Genomic DNA, 22,999 nt, shown 5'->3' on the forward strand with positions numbered 1-22,999 from the left:
CTGCGATTATTCGTTATTATTCTTTACCATTTTCTTCTATAATTCTTGTTCAAGAGAACAAGCAAGAGCTTCATTTTAATCGATTCTTAAAAGAGTTGTAAAATAAAAATCTTTCTGCCATGCTTTTCTATAATATATTGTAAATTTATAATTATAATGTGAACAATATTTATCTTTATATTAGCAGTTTAATATTTTTTTATATTAATATAAAGTTGTGTATTCATAACCTCGATATTCATAAGACCCATACATTTACATGTGTTGAATACGTGCTCGCACATAGTTTCATATATTACGTATGTATACATGTATCTATATTAATGATCGACATATGTAGTTGATCGTAGAAATTTTTGGTTTTCACATCATAAGAGTGGAGCTTGACTTAATATTCAAATGTTCTAATACTCGAGAGAAATTCAATGAAAGAGAATCAAAGAAGACAATACACGTATAAACACGCTGAATCGCGTGACTGTGTACGTATTTAAAATGTTTTATAAGCTGTGATGTATTTGTTATAATTCATAATGAATTTTAAATTAGAATTAATACGATTTTTCATATTATAATATAAGGTACATTTATCTTTGTTAATTTTCAATGGTAAAAGTAGTTCTTTCAAGATCATTTCAAGTGCATTCAATATTGCGCGAAGCGCAACTTCTGCATACGCAGTACGTTGTCTCGTGCACATTCATTCATTTCATTCTTTAGAAAAATATTTATCTTAAGTTTAATTTATAATATATTTGCGTCCTTTCACATATATACATAAAATAAAACTTTCGAAAGTCGCCACGTTTATATCAGTTTGATTCCTCCAACGAAAAAAAATTAAACATTGACATCAACGCGTTAGAATCCAAAAATATATTAAAAATTAGAGAAACCATTCGAAGATATTAAAATAATCTTCTGTTTGTATTCAGAGTATTATTTACGTACATACACTATTTTGCAAGTTTGGTAGAATCGATAGCGCATGAAACAATTTAGAAATCAACGTACTGCGATGAGCTAGTAATACTTTAACTATTCATTTGTTTATTCTTAATCGCCTAATAACTTAACTAATAACTTAAAATATCTCTAAGTAATAATTATATGAAAATATAAAAAATTACACTATCAGCACAGAGTGTCGATACTATGCATTATAAAACATTTTCTCTATCTCTCATATATATTTTTTTATATACATTCTTTAATTAAACAATACAGAATTGGGATCTTCATTGTCAAGCTGCTTTACGTGTCTCAATACGTCCTTTTTCGTGATGACTCCCAGAAGTCGGCTATAAAAACAAAGAAAATATTAAAAATGACCAAGATGCAATGGTAGAGAGATTCAATTTATATGTGAAAATAATAATACTCAATGAACAAAAAAAATATATATATACCCATTATGTGTAACAAGTGTTTGTCTCAATCCCAACTTTCTAAACATATCAACGACTGTTTCCATGGGTGTTTGATCTGTGATAGTAATTGGAGCCATATCAAGAATTTTTTTGAGTTTTAGGGGCGGAGGGGAATGACTCTGGATATTGTTTCCGTTTGTAAATATAACCAGCGATTGTCCAGTAATCTCTTCTGTCATGCGTTTAGCATTAGCGATAGCAAGGTTTAAATCTCTACGCAAGACAAAACCAACAAGATACTGCGATTCTTTTGATACTATCACAGGAAAACCATTGTGTTCTGTTTCTTTTAATAAATTTTCAACGTCCTCGACTGTCATCGAATCCTGTGTGAGTACATGAAGTGCTTCGTTGCGTCTACAAAAGAAAGTTAAATTTATTACTCAAGAAAAAGAATGTTAAACGCGCGGAAATGTTGAAAAATTCTGGACGTAAATAAGATCAGAACACATAGTAAGGTAATTACTTTGGCTGCATGACGTCAGCCGCCAAAGTGGTGTGCTGAAATTCGTCTTTGCTGTCGAGGAACGGATATCCGTTTAGACCGATGTGGGCGTCATAGATACCCTGTTTTCCAAGAGCATCGCCAACCCATTTGCTTGCCATAGCGGCTGCCATTAAGGGCACAATATATCGTACTCCTCCAGTTAGTTCGAACATTATTACGACCAAAGAAACAGTCATTCTAGTAACACCGCCAAGGACAGCCGCGGCGCCAACCATCGCGTATAATCCAGGAGTTATGCAATCCACACCAGTTGAACATTCCTCGCTGAACATCCAAATATGTGGATAATTGTAAGCAAGCTGCTCCATTCCGATGCCAACGATGCGACCCACGATTGCACCCAAACAAAGGGATGGAATAAATAATCCACAAGGTACTTTTATACCGAAGGTGAATATTGTCAGAACAAGTTTTAGGATCATCGCTAACACGAGAAGCCATATCGCCTTGTAGACACCAGGCCCAGCTGCTGCGATCTCGATTGCCGACTTTACAGCAGTAAAATTTCTATTATAATCGCTGTATACAAAGGAAACAGTTACAAGAAATTCATAGGACATCGTAAAATAAATACTAAGAATTGAAACACATTGACAAACCATAAAATATCTGCGTTAGATACTCCACATTGACTAAATAATAAATATATAAGTTGACTTGTATTCATTCGTGTATATGGATTCGGATATCCAATGACAGCAGTCGCAACTGTCACTATTAAAACCTCAGTAACTGGATATTGACCTAATTTCGAAGTCTTACGGTATCGACACCAAAACAGATTTGCTTTAATGAACAAAGTGGCTATTACTCCCTATAAAAGGAATAAATAGTAGTTTAGAGATATTTCTTAACTTTAATAAAGAAAAGCATAGTAAAAGGTACTTACGCCAATTATTCCGAGCATAACGAAAGGTATCAACTCAAAGAATATCCAAGGTTTGTTGTATTCGACGTAAAAAAGTACTGAGTGCTCATTTCCAAAAGGATTTATTGATCGTAAAATAAATGCAGCTATCAGAGCACAAAAGAATGACCGCCACAATGTTTTCAGAGGAAAATAGTAACTGACCTATAAAACAAACATAAAATTGTATGCCACTTATGTTTATGTCCGATTTGTAAATTTAAGAATATTACTTTTTAATCACATACCTCCTCAAGGCTGAAAAGAACGCCTCCAATTGGAGCACCAAAAGCTACTGAGACTCCGGCAGCAGCTGCAGCTGACAAAATTTCTCTTTTCTTTGCTTCATTTCTGCCATATTTCGGAAAGAGATAAGAAAATATATTTCCAATGCAACAAGCTATGTGAACCATTGGGCCTTCCTTGCCCAAATTTAAACCTGCTGAGACAGATAAGATCAGGCCCACTGACTTAATGATCAAAGTCCATTTTCCCAAATATCCACGAATAATGAATCCACTTAAAATTGTTTTTATCTGAAACCCAGTTTCAAAATATTGTTTAATAACTATCGTATTCTTATATTTATTTTCATTTTTCCTGTATACACACCTCAGGAATACCAGAACCACAAGCGTATGGGGCAAACATTCTTACTAATGAAGCAGACAGGGACGCAAACAGTAAAGCCCAGGCTATGTAGAACATGTATGAGATCATGTAAGGTCCTGCACCTTCTTTCGATTGACTAAATACTTCAGGCCATGTTCGCCACTAAAACAAATAATGATAGACTTATATTCAAGCACCATAAAGACAGTGGAAAAGTTATTTACTAAATTGAACGTACTTGAGAGCAGTTTCCGCCATCAAAAGTAGTTTCATTATAACTCCAACAACACTGCTCTTTATTCAACCAAAAAGCTTGTGGACATATGCCAAATTTTAGATCAGTCATCCAGGAAGCCCCAATATCTATGATACCTGCTGCAACCCCTGTAAAGAGGCCAACCAATAAAACGCAAAGCCATCCAGACCATGCATCATGAGCTCCTTTAATTAAACCCCAAATAGAGTCATGTTTCTTTTTCACGATGTATCGATGTCGCATTCTATCTCTGGCAATATCTCGTTGCCAGTCAATCGTGTGAAAATCATCATATTGACCGATTCCAGGGATATCGTCGGAATCAACTGAAACTAAAAGGTGGAAATCAAGCAAAATAGAAATACTTTATAACTTCATACACATCAGAAATAAAATTAAAATACACATTACTTACTGTGGGAGGAAGCATCATCAATGCGAATAGTGTGTTCTGAAAGAACAGTGTGCTCACCGTGATGAGAGCCTACGTTATTAACTTCCAACATGTCGTCGTCACTGCTTAAATTGATATCACGTCCACCAGTTCGATTCTGCAATCGTGCATCTTCTATGAAAAAGGTATCATCTGAATTCTCCACCTACGTTGTTTGAAACAATTAATGTTATTCATTTATCATTTCTCTTAGCATATCATCATTAAATGTTACCTTAGTATCGACTGATTGGTATGTTGTTAAAGTATTCTGATAGTTCTGTGGAGTTGTATTGTTTGACAAGTTTGTACCTTTCAGTGGAAATTTCTCCATGGCATCGCAACCTGTAAAATAGAATTCCATGTATATACAACTAGTATACTCATAATATACTACAGAATAAGACCAACATTTATAGCATTTAAAATTTCAATAATTTCAGCTAAAATTTACTTTCGAATAATACTAAAATGATGAACAATATTTATAATTCCCCTAATAAACATTCATGGATTCATTAATTAAAGACAGGCATTTGTTTTTTTTTTTTTTTCAATAGGAACAGCCTATCTTGTATATTTTTTTAATACGTACACTTTATTATTTTAAACAATAATATAGTACAACAAGGATCAAGTAAAATTCTTGTAACCTGTCTGCAAAAACAGAAATACTGATATTACCTATTGTGTTATATAAGAAAAGTGCTATATGGAAAATACTCTATTGCACATGAATGTTAATAAATATTACAAAAAAATATACATACTGCTAAAATTAAATAAATTATTCATTTTGGAATACGTGTGATTTAATTGAAACTTTATATAGCACAGAACAACTACCTCTGTGTGTGTTACTATCAGTCATATTAATATAGTATCTTCTTATAAGAGATTATCAGGCTGGACGTGTTGTTGGATTATCTTGATGAATAATTTATAATCATTAGGTACACATTTGTAGTTCCAGTGTTTCTATTGTTATCTTATGATTTCCATTGTGATATGTTATAGATGAAATTATTTGAGTAAAATGTGTCATTTTTTATCACTGATTTAGATTAAAGATAACTTTTTCATGCATTTTAAAACTTTGAAAAAATCTAATTCAAAGAAAAATTGACAGAAAAATCAAAGCTTTCTTAAGAGGTATGACATTTCATCAACTTAAGTTTTCAAAAATTATAAAATTACATTACTTCAATTATATTAACAATTTAAAGCATTTTACATAATTCATAAAATTATTATTCTAATTACGATTGTAAAAATAACTCGAAATTAACAAACATTAAGTAACACCAATCAGGATTATATAAAATAATGACAGGAAACATTAATGTACTTAATGAGATTTAGACTAAAAACATGATGTACTTAACGCAATGATCATTCATTGATACATTGTTACCTACTGTTGTAGTTTATTTTAATGCGTTTGTACCATTCTTAAGGCCAGAAGTAGACAAAATAAATAATAATAAGCGTATAAACTACAAAGGTTGATTGCTTCAAAAGAGTAGGAGTAGAGGTTACAAACACCCAAGTAAAGTGCGAAAAGGCATTCTACAAAGAAAGTTAAACACACTTTTTGCATAAAATATTAACCATGCTTAAATTGATTTGAAAATTTACGATAAATTCATCTTCAATACATTTTATTCGTGCAAGGTTAAGATTGACAGCATATTTTCGACGTTCATCAAAATGTTTGAGTATAACATATTTACCATTTTTTTAGCTGATAGGTTTCTCAGCTTTCTACTCATGAATTATCTTTCTCTTTCTTATCACCGCGACATTGAATCACACCATTTGCATTCCTCGCGGTGACAATTTCACCTTAGAAAACTGAATATCCTTTTTAGCCACGGAGAAACTATTAGGATGGAAAGAGGAGAGAACACTTGTCAAAGAGCTTTCTTTCCTTCTCACTCGTTCATTCCCTCTTCTTCCTCTTTATTTAATTAAAATCTGCCAACCTGCGCCACCTTACCGAATTCCATTGAACGAGCGGTTCATTCAAAATAATTTTAAAGTTCACTTAAAAAAAAAATATAAACTCAAAATTTTTATTTTAATTACTATGAGCAAATTTTATATTACGCATAAATATGTATTCTTTTATTATCAGTGTTTGACTTTAAAAAATTAATCATATACTATTAGAAAAATTCAGTCTTCAATGAACTATTATTTTCGAAGGTAGTTCTAGCATCAATATCTTATTGTTCTATAATTTAATTATTTTCCTATTATTTCTAATTATTCCAGTTATGAAACAGCTAGAAGAAATGATTAAAAATCATTTATAATATTGAAAGAAGTAAAAAACTATGTATTCGTTGTCTTATTTGTCTTTATATTAACAAAAGGTCAATGGATAAATATATAACATATTTTGTAAATTTTATAATAATAAATTGGATTGATACAAATTTCAAATCCCAGATTCAATACCCCTGAGTTCTTCTTTCATTGTGGCATTTGCAAAACCTTGATACTTGATGGGATAAGCTAATTGGTTGCCTTTATTCCAAGTATAAAGCTCCTAAAAAAAAAATATGAATTGAAAATTACTAAATTGGGTAGATTGAATCGTATAATATAAATTTAAAAAATTGTACTTTTGTTTTGTGATTATAGCTGACTGCGGTAGTCTTATGGTAAGGATTTGTGAACGATAAGTGAACAGGTATCGTAACATTTTTATAAAGGTCGAAAGCTAATCTAAAAAAAAAAAACATAAGACATTAAACAATTAAAATCTTCAGTTCTTAATAATTTTTTATTCACCATTCTTTTAGAAACTGATTTATACCTTATTTTCATTGTTTCTTCAGTAACACTATGAACAGCATAAAGTACTCCTCCAGCAATAAACATTTCTCCAAATTTATGATTGTCAATACTAATATTCCATGCATACTGGATATTCATACTATTTGCGTCCATTTTTAGTACTACTGTATTATTTGATGATAATCCATATATTACCCACAACCCTACGAATAAAAATAATTCATGTGCCATCCCTTTTGTATTTGTGTTTAAACACAATGCATTTACCGTTTTCATCAACGTTAAAATCAACGTAATTAAAATTATGATTTGGTGTATAGAGATAATTTTTTGTGTTCACCAATAATCCTGGAAGATGTAATTCGCATCTTGGATACTCCTTATCACATGGTTGATGAGGAAAGGAATGAAGATTGAAGCGATAAATGGACGATCGATTTATAGGATTGTAAAAGAAAGATTTATTATATACTACATGTCCGTTTCCCTGTAAGTGAGTGAATTTACTAAAACCTCTTAATTACATACGTTTAAAAACATTACAATGTACCTGAAATGGATGAGGCAATGGAATGGGTTTGAAACTGGCATTTTTAAAATGATCTTTTGATTCGTACTCGAAAATGATGGAAGTGTTACTTTTTCTAGTAACCCAAAGTTTATCGGAAACGCCGTCTGATTTCAAGTATGCATCATGCATCCAACTACCATAATGATCATCCATCGTACCTTTCAAAACAGGTTTCCCTAATGCTTCTATTACACCATCTATCGAATTTCATAAAGTTAATAAAAAGACAGGTTTACCAAGTATAAACATCAAAAAGTGTCTTTCACCTGCTAATCGAGGAGGAAGTCCAGTAAAATTAACGTTTCTAAGTGGCTGAACGTTTAAATATTCGGCGACATCTGTAAAAGTACACCTTAATACGGGACAGGCCGCGCAAGTTTCATGCGGTGCGCAAAGTTCTTCTAAGTCAACGTGTTGTGGAGCAGGGTCTCCATACGTAACATGTTGTTGCTTTGCAATCTTTAATCTTTCCATATTTTTTATGTCATCTGAAAATGTTCAATAGTAGTTTTTAATCAATTCAATGTTCAAAACGTATAATTATTAAAAATTAATGATAAATAATTTACCATCGACAATAAATGTGCCCTTAGTGGTATCAATATCGTTTTTAACGACACAATGATAGGTACCGTGATCTGTCGAAGTTATTCTCGTAATTTTTAAGCGCATTTTAAGCTGGAAATTGTTTAAAAATATGTACAATCAGATATCTATGTTACCATATTATATGTTGTGTTATCAATATTATATTACTTTATACATGTCTTTTTTATCATAAACTTCTAGTCTATATTTATCAGACATTTTGAGACGACGACCATCGCCGCGTTCCCAATGAACAATCGGTTCGGGAAATGCTTCAACTTCACATTCTAGTATTGCAGTACTTTGACTGCGTACATGAATCATTTGATTGCGGATTCGAATAAAAGGTGGGACTAAAAAACAATTCTTTTGATAAGCAATAAATAAAATTTAAATGCACTTAATGCTTATTATTGTGATAGTCTTTTTGTGGAAATACCACATATGCACAAAACAAAATACTTACATTTAACTTGAAGTCTGAATCTCTTATATGCCTGAGGAGGAATTCCATTGTTAGCAACACAAGTATATTCTCCCATGTGTTCTCTATTCACTACAGTGATGTTAAATGTATGTCCAATGACAGAAGTAACTGTTTAATAAATTATACACTTAGCAAGTATTAAGACATTAGCTGTTCCGAAAATTAGGATTTCAATTTATATTACCTTGCCAAGATCCTACAGGGATCACACTGCCATCACTTCTAAACCATTCAATTGTAGGAGGAGGTTTTCCGCTTGCGATACAAATCAATCGTATATTTGTTCCCTCATAAACAGAAATTAATTCAGTAGAATTTCCCATTGTTGGTAACATTTTATCATCTGAAAAGTTTCATCAGAGAAAGTATCGTCCTGAAATTCGATCGTTTGAAAAGTACAACAGAATGTTTAAACATACCTAAAATGGAAGGAGGAATCAATAGATCATTTACATTGTTGTTATTCAAGTTCACCTTCCAGGCTGTTATCCCTGGCCTGCCATCTTGTCCTGCTACCCCTGGTCTACCAGGAGGACCCATATCTCCTAAAGTTGTTTACATCAGCACCATATCTTTTTTTCACCCATGCGCAATTAAAATGAGGGAATTTGAAATAAGATTAAGTTACCGCGAGGTCCAGGTGGTCCTTGTGGTCCCATTTGACCTGGCCTTCCTGAACAATAATATAAAATAAAAAGCATTAAAATCGTAAAATAATAATGCATATATCTTACCATCTGTGCCATTTCGTCCAGGTCGACCAGGAGATCCATTTATCCCTGGTTTGCCATTTATTCCAGGTAATCCATCTAATCCACTACGTCCAGGGATACCATCTAGACCAGGTTCACCTGGTATTCCATCTCTTCCATCAAAACCAGTTGGTCCTATATCACCCTTTTGTCCTCGAGGCCCAGGAGGACCTGGTGGTCCTTTTGGACCAATCATTCCTGGTGCTCCTGGCAATCCTGGTGGGCAATATTTCATTGAAGATCGACAAAAATTTTCAATTGCATCAACCTAAACATATGGTAAAATTAATAAATTGCACATTTTTTAAACTTGTTTGTTACGTAAAGATGATAAACAACTTACTTGCACACGAGTGTCTGCATTTAACCATACCCAATCATGTCCTATAGGAGTGATTGGAGAAGATGCTACACCTGACATAGCTACAGGTGGCAAAGTTACTTTTTTCGATTCTTTTAACATATCCTTTTCCTCCCAAACCTATGAGAGAAAACATAGGTATAAATATGAAGTATAACTCTTTGCGTAAACTATATTATTAACAAGTACCCTAGAAGCATCAGAGACTTTATTATCTTCTGTTACAGGTACAGCACTACTTCGTTTCTGCCGTGTCAGTTTCTCTATTTCTAAATTATTTCGATTTTGCATAACACAAATGTCTGTCTCCATATGTGACACATAATTATATAGATAAATAGATGTTAAAAATTGTATCAAAAATTGAATTAAGATTAAAGAAAAAAGACTCTGTGGTTGCAATATCCACTGTATTGATTTCATAGATTTCCTTTCCATGATTGTTATCTGTTTCATATTCCTGAAAATAAATTACAGGCTTAATGTTGTTGTGAGAAGGAAAGTTTCATAATACTTACCAAAGAGGAACTTGGTATCCCTAAAGAGATCCGTATCCCCAATATATTAAATAAGAGAGAGGGGAGAACTCATAGACTCAAGTTGGTTGATTGGATACTATCAAGTAATTTAACACAGTACTCAACTTCTGTAACATGCACCTTTCAGAGTTTGATCATCCAGATGTTTTAAATTGACAAATCATTTTGTCAAAGGAAACGAAACACATTATATATTTGTACATTATAACTTCTTTTTATTTAAAAACTGACATTATAACACTGAAGTCATTGTATGCCTAAAACACAGTTCTTTAAATATCTTCAGATATAAAATAGAAATATTATTTTTTACTGATAAACTCTTTGTTCATTGTTATAACAAATATGATACACTTAAAGAAAACAGAAAAAAAGTACAATCACTCTTTCCATCACTAAAATAAATGCATGGGCTAAAACCCTGTCACTTGAGTCGGCTACCGGTATTATCTCATTCCAATCACGCATGCGCGCATTTCTTATACTTTCACATTACAAAAAAATAAATACATACGTATTATGTCATAGTTTCTAATTTTAAACTAAACATGGCGGCAACTTTCAAACGATTATATCTATCGTTCTATTATGTACGTGTAAGTACTTACTGTTTCATTAAATATTTTAGTACGAATGTACGATTGTAATATTTATATGAGGAAAATAATTACTTTATATGAAACATCAAATATAAAAATATTAGTAACTTTTATATTCACATAAATATACAAACGTAACACGTATTTATAAATTCGATGAACATCTTCGTCAAACATATTACCGAATAATAAAGTCGATTTTTTAATTTTTTTCGCAGTCTTTTCCATCATTTTCAAGTAATGTAATTTGTATACTTTCATCACTCTCCTCTCCTTTTATTTCAATATTGTAAGTATTCGCCTGTGAAAATAACAGATTCGTCAGAATCTTTATTAAGTTTATAGAGTAAACAAAAATTCGTGATTATTAAAAATAAATATACCAGTTGTAATGAAGCTAAAAAGTATCTGGCTACTTCACAGGGAGGTTGATCCTGAACTATAGTGTCAAAATTAGTTTTCTTTTGATCTAAAGCTTGTAAACCTTTTATTATACGAGAAGCGTAATCATGAATACGAAATGTAGATCTGATTTCAGTTTCTGATAATTTTTGCTGCAAAGAAGCATGCCACTGAGCTACAGTTTGGTCTAATTCCGTCGTAACGTCGGATTCTTTGAAGATTTCTTTCATTTTATCCTCAATTAGCGTTTGATAATCTGGTAAGGAATAGTTTAAATCATTTTCCGAATCTGGTTCTTGCCAATCATTATATATGTTAGGAGATCTTGGAGTATCGTCAAGTGAATTGTGACGAATTGCTGAGTCTAATTCTACGCTTACAGGCGAAGAACTGCTTATTTCAGCTATGTTATTTTGCGTGAAATCGTTTTGATTTTGAGAAATACGAAAACCTAATAAATCCATGCTTATATTTGTTACAGCTTCACATCGAAGAATATCAATGTCTTTCTCTGTTTCATTCAAACACTCATCGAATTTTTTCATAAAATCATCCAATTCGGCTAGTAAAAAAACAAATATATTATAAAGTGCTAGAAGATTATTTTGAAATATCACATATTTTGGTTCAACTTACGTTTTCGCAAACGTTTAAACTTCTGTTTCCTCTGTGAAACAAAATTATTTTCCTTCCTTGCAAACGATTCAGATTCGCGTAAAACAAGTTTCGTTAAACACTCGGGCTTGTATCTTTTTGATGGAAGCTTCCGTTTTTTCTAAAAGTAGAAAAATTATATAATTTTTATATATTTATATAAATATTTAAAAGTTTAAATAGGTAAATATTATACAAAGAAAGTGAAGAACAATCATCTAAACGTACTGAACCAAATTTTGCTTCCAAACGAGAAATATATTCTGGAATTCTTAAAATAGATGAATTAGTTGGAAGAACATTTTCTGTTCCTTGTGTAAGTGGCATTGGTCTCCAGTCACGCTCATTTATGTCATCCAGAGAACATACTGGTGTTTTTGCTGTTTGAGTCCTAATAAAAATATCAACATATGCAGTATTAGCATATCACGAATTTCAGAAACAATACAAATATTTCTTTACAAGGTACCCTTTTCTTAATTGTTCTTCCTTAGAAATGCGATTTAGTTGTTTGCAATTATTAGTTTCAAATTTTTCTATAGTTTCATCGATCTTCCGAGAGTCTTCCTCAATTTGTTCTTTTTGTTCCGAATGTTCATTTCGACATTTTTTTTTTAATTGGCTATTTTCTTTGGAATTCTGAGTTAAAGAATTTTCATCATTGATATTTTCTAAATTTTCTACTGAGTCATTTTGAGTACATTCCGTAAGAGAATTCTTTTCTGCAGTTGATTCATGTGATATGCTAGGATTGGCTGAGGATACAGTACAATCTTCTGTTGTATTTTCTGTTGTGTCTGTTGTATTTTCCTTATCAATAATTGTTAATTCGTTTGAAACACTTTCTGTTTCCAAAGAAAAATTATTTTCTTCCTCAAATTCGTCTTGATTGAATGAAACAAACTCATTATCATTCGGTGAAGCAGCAGAGTGGTATCCAGAAGTTCCAGTACCAGGAGTTTTTGGTTCTGAACACGAAGATAGAGAAATTCTTCCTTTTTGTACACGAGAACCATGTATACTAATAAAATCATGGGGTGTTAACTCATCCACCAACATCCCATCTGTATTTATGGCTTGATTACACCTTAAAATTAGAAATAAAGAAATGATGAAAAAAATAAAATGAAAAAATAGTGAAAAATTAATTTTCACTTACCGAAAATCATACTTTTTTCCAATAACTTCTCCTAAAACATCATATATTTGAATGGGGATATATAACTGTGCTACATTACTTTCTAACTGAGTAAACCGGTGACTCAGTAATTTGACTTTCTTTTGTGTATCAAACCGATTTTTTTTATCAATGTTTTTCCCAATGTCTTTTTCTAAGTCAATAATTATAAAATTTTCAAAATCAACATAAGCTTTTTTTGATGCTTTTGTTTCTTTTTGTGTAGATCTTCCTTCTTCTTCCCTATTAAAAATTTAAGTGGATTATTAAAAGTTACACATGTATTTAATTAAAGTGAAACATAAATCATTGCATATTTAAAAAAGAATTGTTCTTTACATTATTAATTAGTAAAACATGGAATAAAATTTTTCCATGACTATTGTTTTCAAAATTATTGATTATTTTTGTACTGTTTTTACACCACTTATTTTTACATGAAACATCATTGTCCTTTTTAAAATAGCAATAACTATGTTCTATTCTATATCTAGAAGTAACAATTACTGGTAAACAAAAAATGACTGTCTTAAAATTTCTGCTTCACTAAACAGACGTTCAATTCTTCTCACATATACATTTGTTGAATTTTGAAGAACAAGTGCTGCTTCTCCAAAATTGATGTTACATGGTTCTTCTAATAATGCATAATACTCTTCCAAAATCTAAAACAAAATACAACAATATTTTCTCTGTAATGAAATGTGAGTATAACATTATATACCTGTGATAATGGGAACTTCCAATCAGCAAGATCCTTAGCAGGTTTCATGAGCTGTGTACTAATATCTTGTAGTGTAACCATTTCAGCATCCAAAAGTTTTTTTTCTTTAAAATATTCAATTTAACAGGTACACTTAAATATATTTACAAATAATGGTAGGCACAACAATTTACTGATTGTTGCAAATAATGCTGTCAATGGTTCTGATTAATTTCTCACTTATAAAAAATATAATAAGTTTAAATCATTGCATTTTATCGTTTAAAAGTCAACTTTGTACATTTTGTATCACATCCCATATTTTACTCAAAAGCTCGACCCACTCTATCCGCTATGTAATCATAATTTACTGTGCATCAATCATAAAGTATCAGAATAATAGAGTCGCGCCGAACTATTTAAAATTATACATTCAGGTGCATACAGAAGTGACATTCTTATCGCAAATCTCATTTGAAATAAGATTTCGTGATACAAAATGACGCGCAGAAAACAACTACATACTTTGCATCGTAAAAGGTATCTACTTTTGAAGATTTAAGGAATTTTATGAACTGAAATTTCGATTTACAGTGCAAACAAAATTCATTTGACTTAATAACTAAATCTTATAGTCAAATTTGAGTCTGGTGAACTTTTCATATTCTCATAATAGAAATTCACTAAGAATTCCTCAACTATAGATTTTGATTTGTAAGCTCTTCATTCATACATCTTCTAAATTTAAAAAATACAAAACGCAAATTTGAATTTGGGCTTATAGTGCCATCTATAAAATAACTGCGTATTTGATCTGTCATATCGATAAATGATATCGCTAAGTTGTCGAGGCTTGGAAGTCGTAGGAATGATGTATTCCGAAATATCTCCCATTAGAAATGAAATCTCCTTATTCTCCTTCTTTTGAGCGTCGCTGTCGTTTTACAACGTACTTCTATGAGATACACTCTGAGAAACTGAAACGAAACTTATGTTTTTAGAAATGTCATTGGAATGATTGTTTATCCACCATTTTGTTTTGCTGTCGTTCTTACGGTTTTTCCTGGCACCGTGGCCTATTTTACAATGAACTAGATCGACTCAAATTTGGAAAAAATACGTCGTACACGACGACATCCTGTGCTTCAAGAGGATATTCTCTTTAGTCGGATTTGAGTCAGTTTCTTTTTTGTAATGAATGTTCCCGTTATGAGGATACGTGAAATCTTGCGTCAAGTTCTGACCCAACATTCCTGACTTCTTTGAACAAATGGCGATTACTAGATAAAGCGAACAGTTTTCGCGTCATTTGCCACGTAAGTTCGATACTTCGGCTTTGATCGTTGAGACTGAACTTACTTTAGTGTAATATTTCTAATGCGGAAATGATTGAAGATTGTCTAACGATACTGCATTATTTTTGTTGTGACGGCCCTCCAAAATCGCGCAGTATCGTTAATCTTTCACGATAATACAGTTTACATTGTAACAGTTGTTGTGGGAGTTGAATATATGAAGCATATGAACAAATTATTTTCCTTTTATAGAATGTCAGGTCAGAGTGGAGGGCATCGCTTGAGGTTGTCCAAACTCAACGACCAGCTGACATGCAAATTATGCGGTGGATATTTTATCGATGCCACTACTATTATAGAGTGTTTGCATTCGTGTACGTTTATCCTTTCATCGCTTCCTTAATCCTTTTGTCTCTGATGAATAAAATTCATTTCATCAATACAAAAGTGTTGAGTTATAGTTTGAACATTTTTATGAGTGATGATTAATGTTATGCTACAGTTTGCAGAAGCTGTATCGTCAAGTATCTAGAAAATAATAAGTATTGCCCAATATGTGAGGTGCAAGTGCATAAAAGTAAACCATTACTGAACATTCGTCCAGATCGTACTTTGCAGGACATTGTGTATAAATTGGTACCTGGATGTTACCAAAGTAAGTCTTGTAATTGTATAGAAGAACATATAGTATAGATAATTAATCTAACTTGTGTATTTTAGATGAAATGCGATGTAGGAGGGAGTTTTATTTCAAACACCCAGAAGCTTGCACTCAAGTAACATCACCAGAGGCAAGAGGAGAACCAACTGAATCACACATATATTCACCAGATGAATCTCTCAGTTTGTCATTAGAATATTATAATCCATCCAAGCCTGTCAAGGAGATAACTATAAAACCTTTATTGAGACGGTATCTTCGTTGTCCTGCTGCAGTGACAATTTTTCATTTACAAAAGCTAATACGAGCTAAGTATGGACTAACAGATGCACACAGGGTAGATGTAATGTATAAAGAGGAGCCACTGTGCAGTAGTTACACATTGATGGATGTAATGTACATTTATCATTGGAGGCGGGTAAATATTAAACATTTGTGTAGATGAATTAAGTAAAAAATTATAAAATTTCTTTTTTAAAACTATTTCCTTTATTTGTTTCAGAAAGTGCCATTGCATTTAAGTTACAGGATATTCGAATCTTCTCCCAAACGAATAAAACTTTCAGAAGACAATATCAACTACAAAACATCTTTACTTCATGCTGGGATCGATTCTATTGAATTAAAAGAAGAGAAACCAATGAAAAGAGAATGGAAAGAAGTTCAATTAAAAATTTCAGAAACTGGTATAATGAGTATTACAGATATATCAGACCAACAATTTAAGAAAAATGCAAGGGCTGAAGAACCCATTGCAAGTATTGAAACAATAAATTCGTCAATAATTCAGGAAACCATTGGTGGAAATGATACATCTCAGACTCCAAAGAAAAGTGAGCAGTCTTTAGATAGACAAATTATCGATAATTGTGACATTTCTTCTAAGTTAAGTGAACTTAACGAAAAGAAAACTTCCAATGAAACAGAAGGTGAAAGAACATCGATAAAAGAAACGGAAAATACTATGAAGTCTAAAGAACAGAACGAATTGAAAGATCAATCGGATAATAATAATATTGAGGATAAAACAGTTTTACAAAGCGATGTGCAATCTCGAGAAACAACACAAATTGTGCATAAAGAAGAAACCAGAGGCAATTGTAATGATAAAGACCAGAAAGTGTCATTAAAGAATAACAGTAATACTAATACTACAGAAAATAAAGTTGACACTCTTAAACAGAATTCAAAAAATGAAGTAAAACTTGTAAATACAGGATCAAAAATAAATGCTCTCAGCGTAAAATTACAATTTCAACCTAAGGTTGGACAAATTGGCAGTAATAGTACTTCTTTAAAAAAGACTACTAAAGATAAAAAGATTTTACCACAAACGTCTAAAAAAGTAGACGCAAAAGCAGTTGAAAATTCGAAAGCTACAGACTCGAAAAATTCTTCGGATACACCAAAAACCCAAGTCACAATAAATAATTGTGGAGCAACTGCAAGTAAATCATTAGTTCCAGTCGCCACAAAAATGTCTCCAAAATCGGTATCTGAGTCAAAAGAAAATGGAGAATCTGTTTTACCAACACAGACAACTGCGACTAATTCTGAATCTGATACAAAATCCAATGTAAAAAGTACGCAATCCGCTGATCAAAATCGATGTACTTTTCAAGAAGAAAACACCACCGAAAAGAAAACATCTTCGCAGGATCAAACTTCGACAGAGATAACAGAAAAATCAAATGGACAAACGAATGCAATTTCGCAAAAATTACCTATTGTACAAGTCGAGTCGTTAACAAATGAAAATCTTGCATCTTTTAATGTATCTCTACCTGCAGCTGTTAGCAACGGAATTAATTCAACATCTATGATGACGATAAGTCAGCCTGCGTCTACGTTTTCATGTACAGTTCAGGATTCGATGAACAGCACTATGTTAAAAGATTCTCATAGAAACTTAACGATGTCAGTGGCACAGAAATTATCTACTAGTACAGCCTCAGAAAATACAGTAACCACAAATGCAATACCAGGTAATTCGACTGCGTTTAGTATGCCTCTTGTGAGCATAACTTCTCTAAAAAATAGTTACACGAATCCAGGAATAAGCACGTCTCGAGAGTCAACGTTGAAGGCGAGCTTGGAAATGACCAGTGCATATTCAACCCCACCTTGTCCAGATGCTATTCCAATTTCTTTAATGAAACCACCTTTCCGTAAAAATGAATTGATCACAAAGGGTTCAAATTTGAACGAAATTTGCGCAAAGATTGGAGCTTCTGGTTCAAAAATTAACGATATCTGTGCTAAGATTGGAGAAAATTCCAAAGAAAAGAATAAAACAGAAGCAAGAAATAAAGCTGACATTCCAGATTTATTGAAGATTAGGAGGAAGAATAGCTCGTCATCAATCGCGATTGATTCTACAAGTAAACAACAGCATACTAATATTCCAAACGTGCCCATTTATGCTCCTAGTAGCAATGCAATTACAACAGAAAACAAAAGTGTTTATTCGAACGTAAAGGATAGCCTTAGAGCCACTTCGTTGGTATCTACTTCCCCAATAATAACATCACATGCGATACAAAAGATTCCATCTTCTGTATCTAAGAAACAAAGTCAAGCAGTTGGTTATAAGACTCTCCGTGATCCTCCAAGATGTTGGAATCCTACTCTTTCCAAAAATAATTACGTAGCAGTTAAGAATCAAAGCAAAGAGACGCAAAGTCAATTAAATCAAACTGTATTTTCAGAAAAGAGCAAATCAATTCAGTCGAAACCCGCTAAGATTTTTAAGATGAGAAACATGCCAAGATATTTGGGTAATCCAGCGTCTGGAGTAAAACCAATGTATGGAATCGGGAACGAAAGTAAAGAAAAAGAACAGCTAACTTTAACAACAACAACGACAACAAGTACATCTACTAATTCCAAAAACGGAAGTTTAAGCATGATGAAAATAGATCCTAAAACTTTATCTCCAATTGTTTCTACAGTTAATTCCCCTATTGTTTCGCCGCCCCCATATTCTCCTAGTGCAAGGAACTACCCAAACCCACCATTTTCACGAGATATTTGCAGAAACACTGGTTCTCCAATATCTCCGAAAAATTCTCCCGTAAATATGCTTTCAACAAGTCCTTTTATACCTTCCCCAACACCTAATGTAAATCCTAGACTAATTTATTCTCATTTTCCTCCTCCATTTCCAGATGCTACTAGATTTCCGAATCCTCTGATTCGCTCGCCTATAGGAATTCCATCTCCCAGTGCCTTCCACAGTAGTTTGCCTCCTTCGATTAACAAGCTGTACCAGCGATCCAGTTATATTCCACAAACTACTGGGTTCTCCCCTGTTTCTCAGCCACCAACGGTCCAGAGAATACCGCAAAGCACTTACTCTTCACCAAAGTCACCTAAAACTACCTCTTTAACAGCCATCTCGCCTACATCTTACGGTTTGACTAAATCAGAGACACAAATAGTTGCAACAACATCTCTTGAATCTAGTAACTTGCTTCTTCCAGAAAACACACAACAAGAAGATCTCAGTGCATTTAATTTGTCTAAGGCCGGAATTTTTTGCAATTCAGAAACTGTTAAGACATCAACAGAGATGGCACGAACTTCCAAATCGGTTGCACTTCCTCCTACTTCAAACGTTGGACAGAGTAAAGGTACCTCAATGGCTACTTCGAAAACCAAACCAGAAGCTTCTCAGCTGGAAACTGGGCATGATCAACAGAAAGAAAAGTCAGAGAAGGAATCATCGAATTGCGAAGAAGAAAGTTCATATATCTCGAAAGGACAACATTTAGAGAAGAAAAGAACTGAGGAAAACAGTGACAATGTAAATAAAAAGAAAGAGAAGTCAGTCACTCAAGTAAACGGGGATCTTTTGCGTGAAAGTAATGGAGAGACATCGACGAAAAAACATACGGAACAGCAAAAGGAACAAAATGAAACAAAAACAGTACAAGGTTCAGACAAAATTATTGAAAAGCATCAAGAAGAATCCAAAAACGACGAGTGTGGAAAATCTGAGGAACAAAGGAAAAAGTCTGAGCCCCAGGCTAGTAAACCAGAAACGTAATTTCAGAATGCAGAAATTGTTTCGCAAGTGAATTCTTATAAAATTCAAAAGCTGATGGGCAGGATTTTATTGAAATGCACTATATATTTCACACTTTTTACAAATGTTTTCATAAGCTCTTGAGAAAAGACAATTACACGCTATTATTTTAAACCTTTTAATTGCAAAACATCGCATAATTTCGAATTTAGGTTTCGAAATATAAATCCATAATGAATATGCAAAGCATACGTACTTGATTTGAACGGAAGCATCGAAAAACTGAGTAAATAGATTCAAAATCATGAACGAAGGAATATATAATAACAAAGAAACAGTTACATATAATGAATCTATGTAACATTATTCATATAATGTCATTTTATAAAATGACCTTGTGAAGTGTCTTAGTTTGCAGTATTTATAATACTTTTGAAAGAATTTTATTAACCGTTCCTTGATATATCTCAGTCAACCAGATACTCAACCAAAGCCTCGAAACTGAAATAATCTTATCTATGAAACAGATTTAGTCACAATAAGGTTTTCTGATTGGTTTTAGATCCGCTTTCGTGTTTTCTCTTTAAAAAGAAAACAGTTGTAATAAAATACCCGAGGCCTTATCACAGTAATCTTATATACGAAGTAACGTTAAAAAATCGATTAAAAAGAAATTGTTGTTAAATGATTTTAAAAGAAAACGGAAAAAAGTATTAAGTCCTAAGTAATTTCTCTCTTTCCAGCTTAATTAGTTAATATTATCAATGTATTGTATCGCACCGAATTATTGAAATAGCACGCATGGACAGAAACCCACTATTAATTTCGCTAAGTGCCGGAAAGAAAGAAACAGTTAATGTATAGAGAAATTTTAATATTTGACGATCGTTTTCTTTCCTTTCTTTTTTTTTTTTTTAAATATATTTACTTGTAAATAGTGTATAATGATTCAAAGAAATCTATATCACGTATTAGATATAAAAAAAATTATCGACTATTAATATAATTTAACACGCATATTTTTAGGGTGTAAGGACCGTAACGATAGTATTTTTTTGTCTAATACGAAAAAGCAATTTTTAGAGAGATGTCTGATTGTAGAGCAAAATGCGAGATGTATTTTTAATAAGTTATTAGTTGTGTGCGCGCGCGGCTCTTTTGTATATAAGGTGTACCTGAGTGAGTGAGTGAGTGAGAGAAACAAAATTGCGTGTATAATTTTCGTGCGAAGAAAATTTCAAGGTCGTTTTGAATCGAAACGATTTAAACGATGTTTTGGAAATTTGTTTTATTTATAAAAAGAAAAAACGTTGATCGTCGTTTGTTTTTGAATTTATGCAAGTGTTCTGCGTATGCTGTGCGCGCGCACGTACGCTCCCACACACACACGCGCGCGCGTTATCATTACAGTAATAATACTACGCGAAGTAGGGGATGTTTTAATTACAAAAATATAGTTGATTATACTTTACACAGTCTGTTATTTGTATAAGATTTTACCATTACACTTATACGCATAAAATGAATTTATTATTAAACGATTATTATAATAACCCTTGTGTAAATGTTAATATACATGTATAATGTCATAAGTTGCTGACAATTATTTCCATACATTGAATGTAACACCAAAATTACGTACAGACAAATACCTGCAGTAAGATCTTACGACATCATACATGTGTAGTATTGTATTAAGTAAATCAACAATTCAAAGATATAACTAAACATTAGTCAGTTTTTCTGAGTATCTGATGGCATCTTTAAGCTTAAACACTAATTCTTGCAGCTGTTGTATTGTACATGAAAATGTTATGTGATTTATTGTTTCATGTTCTTTAGTTCTAAGTCGCACATGGTAAAGAGGAGCACCCAGTGAATCACACGTGTCCAACTAAAAATCATTTTCACATAAATAAAGCGTCAGTGGATGAAACGTTCGGTGTTCTATTCACCGATCGATTACCTTGACGCGATAATCAAGACGCCAATCCACATCAATGATATGTGGTGGATTATTGCCTATTGATTCTAGTTCAGATTGTATTGTTTGTTTATTACTGATGTATACTTCGCAGAGTTTCTTTCTCCTTTGTTCATCAACGCATGTTTGACATAAGAAATTCCTTAAGTTTTCCTCATCTAAATCATGCCGGGCTGCTTCTACAAACAAGCATACCATATCAGCAAACATCTTCTTTGTTATATTTGGTTTTGAGTCTGCTGCTTTGACAGTGCCTATAATTTTATGAGCGTAAATGAATCTGGGCTGGTTGAAACTACGTACACTCAGAAAATATACTCAAAAGGAGTTACTCACATTTTGTTTCCATAGAATTTTTACATATATGAAAAACAGCTGTATCTAAGACTTGTAAAAAATTATCTTCTGTAGTAATACTTGCATTTAAAATGTTGATAAGACCTTCCATAGTTTCTTTTGATAACTCCATTATAATTATTCTCCTTTACTTTGGTTTACTTCATAGACTACTGAAATTTAATTAAAATGAAACAAAATTTTAATCGTTATAATTTGTACACAATTTTACTCGTTTTATAATGTATATTTTAAATTATTTTATTCGATTTACATGTATGTATGAAAACTATATAAAATTCTATATATCAAATTAAACACAAAAATTGTACGACTAAATAATAACTGACATTAGAGGTTATGTTAAAAACAACAGTATAAAACTTCTAATCATTTAGTTTCGCAAAGTGTATTGTTTATAACAGATTTGATCACAATTAATTTATAGTAACTACTTTAAATAAATTTATTTAATTTATTTAGGAAGATATGTGTGCAATATCTCACTTGACAGTTCACAGACCAATTTGTAATTACAATGTACAAATTTAAATATATAATATACAAATTTATTGAATTTCTCTTATATAATAAAAATTTTAAATGAATAGATTGTTCTTTAGATAAAGAAATAAATTAATTCTGTAAACAGTTCAATTTCAAGTTGGATTCGAATCAATTTGAACCAAATCACACAGCTCTAATGGAAACGCATGATAAATCATGATAAAAGATAAGACATACTCTACATACATACACAGAATCTTTTATTATATATTTTATTACGTATAATTATTAGTATACAGGCTGTTTCGCGAAAGCTATCATAACTTGACAGGCAAACTTGACATCAAGAATCGAGAGTTAAAAAAGTGGAGAGTCCAGTAGCTCCCTCTATTCATATTTAAATAA

At 32.2% G+C, this 22,999-nt stretch overlaps 5 protein-coding genes across 12 annotated transcripts; 1 reads left to right on the forward strand and 4 right to left on the reverse strand.

The window, feature by feature from the left end:
- Positions 1 to 120: 120 nt before the first annotated feature.
- On the reverse strand, positions 121 to 6,076 carry Clc-c (chloride channel protein 3). 2 transcript variants are annotated; one of them, XM_076378395.1, is made up of 11 exons: positions 5,880 to 6,076; positions 4,382 to 4,491; positions 4,129 to 4,264; positions 3,696 to 4,045; positions 3,458 to 3,619; positions 3,094 to 3,381; positions 2,828 to 3,010; positions 2,538 to 2,752; positions 1,897 to 2,457; positions 1,410 to 1,787; positions 121 to 1,301 (listed from the first exon to the last, which is right to left on the reverse strand). In XM_076378395.1, the coding sequence occupies exons 2-11, from the start codon at positions 4,478 to 4,480 to the stop codon at positions 1,211 to 1,213; spliced, it is 2,463 nt and encodes an 820-aa protein (XP_076234510.1). In that variant the 5' UTR covers positions 4,481 to 4,491; positions 5,880 to 6,076; the 3' UTR covers positions 121 to 1,210. The 2 variants fall into 2 exon arrangements, with proteins under 2 accessions (XP_076234510.1, XP_076234508.1); XM_076378393.1 differs by having other exon boundaries at positions 4,129 to 4,312.
- A 415-nt stretch (positions 6,077 to 6,491) lies between these two features.
- Positions 6,492 to 10,808, reverse strand: LOC143179263 (uncharacterized). 5 transcript variants are annotated; one of them, XM_076378397.1, is made up of 16 exons: positions 10,229 to 10,808; positions 9,900 to 10,170; positions 9,693 to 9,830; positions 9,332 to 9,617; positions 9,226 to 9,270; positions 9,017 to 9,142; positions 8,782 to 8,940; positions 8,577 to 8,666; positions 8,279 to 8,463; positions 8,092 to 8,200; positions 7,789 to 8,010; positions 7,502 to 7,719; positions 7,219 to 7,438; positions 6,971 to 7,154; positions 6,777 to 6,879; positions 6,492 to 6,700 (listed from the first exon to the last, which is right to left on the reverse strand). In XM_076378397.1, the coding sequence occupies exons 2-16, from the start codon at positions 10,164 to 10,166 to the stop codon at positions 6,590 to 6,592; spliced, it is 2,463 nt and encodes an 820-aa protein (XP_076234512.1). In that variant the 5' UTR covers positions 10,167 to 10,170; positions 10,229 to 10,808; the 3' UTR covers positions 6,492 to 6,589. The 5 variants fall into 5 exon arrangements, with proteins under 5 accessions (XP_076234512.1, XP_076234511.1, XP_076234513.1 ...); XM_076378396.1 differs by having other exon boundaries at positions 8,577 to 8,705; XM_076378398.1 differs by lacking the exon at positions 6,777 to 6,879 and having other exon boundaries at positions 8,577 to 8,705.
- A 127-nt stretch (positions 10,809 to 10,935) lies between these two features.
- Positions 10,936 to 14,111, reverse strand: LOC143179264 (uncharacterized). Its single transcript, XM_076378401.1, has 8 exons — positions 13,806 to 14,111; positions 13,589 to 13,746; positions 13,064 to 13,324; positions 12,374 to 12,991; positions 12,133 to 12,295; positions 11,887 to 12,025; positions 11,232 to 11,812; positions 10,936 to 11,149 (listed from the first exon to the last, which is right to left on the reverse strand). Exons 1-8 carry the CDS (start codon positions 13,884 to 13,886, stop codon positions 11,051 to 11,053), a joined length of 2,100 nt encoding a protein of 699 aa, XP_076234516.1. The 5' UTR covers positions 13,887 to 14,111; the 3' UTR covers positions 10,936 to 11,050.
- Positions 14,112 to 14,689: 578 nt separating this feature from the next.
- LOC143179042 (uncharacterized) lies at positions 14,690 to 21,238 on the forward strand. The gene is made up of 5 exons (XM_076378029.1): positions 14,690 to 15,100; positions 15,332 to 15,453; positions 15,582 to 15,734; positions 15,800 to 16,158; positions 16,243 to 21,238. The coding sequence occupies exons 2-5, from the start codon at positions 15,333 to 15,335 to the stop codon at positions 19,786 to 19,788; spliced, it is 4,179 nt and encodes a 1,392-aa protein (XP_076234144.1). The 5' UTR covers positions 14,690 to 15,100; position 15,332; the 3' UTR covers positions 19,789 to 21,238.
- On the reverse strand, positions 20,670 to 22,936 carry LOC143179043 (COMM domain-containing protein 3). 3 transcript variants are annotated; one of them, XM_076378031.1, is made up of 4 exons: positions 22,845 to 22,936; positions 22,088 to 22,260; positions 21,734 to 22,005; positions 20,670 to 21,661 (listed from the first exon to the last, which is right to left on the reverse strand). In XM_076378031.1, the coding sequence occupies exons 2-4, from the start codon at positions 22,218 to 22,220 to the stop codon at positions 21,491 to 21,493; spliced, it is 576 nt and encodes a 191-aa protein (XP_076234146.1). In that variant the 5' UTR covers positions 22,221 to 22,260; positions 22,845 to 22,936; the 3' UTR covers positions 20,670 to 21,490. The 3 variants fall into 3 exon arrangements, with proteins under 3 accessions (XP_076234146.1, XP_076234147.1, XP_076234145.1); XM_076378032.1 differs by having other exon boundaries at positions 22,088 to 22,257; positions 22,845 to 22,891; XM_076378030.1 differs by lacking the exon at positions 22,845 to 22,936 and adding an exon at positions 22,595 to 22,698.
- Between the last annotated feature and the right edge of the window lie 63 nt (positions 22,937 to 22,999).

The sequence above is a fragment of the Calliopsis andreniformis genome, chromosome 5, assembly GCF_051401765.1.
Source record: "Calliopsis andreniformis isolate RMS-2024a chromosome 5, iyCalAndr_principal, whole genome shotgun sequence".
Classification (NCBI taxonomy): Eukaryota; Metazoa; Arthropoda; class Insecta; order Hymenoptera; family Andrenidae; genus Calliopsis; species Calliopsis andreniformis.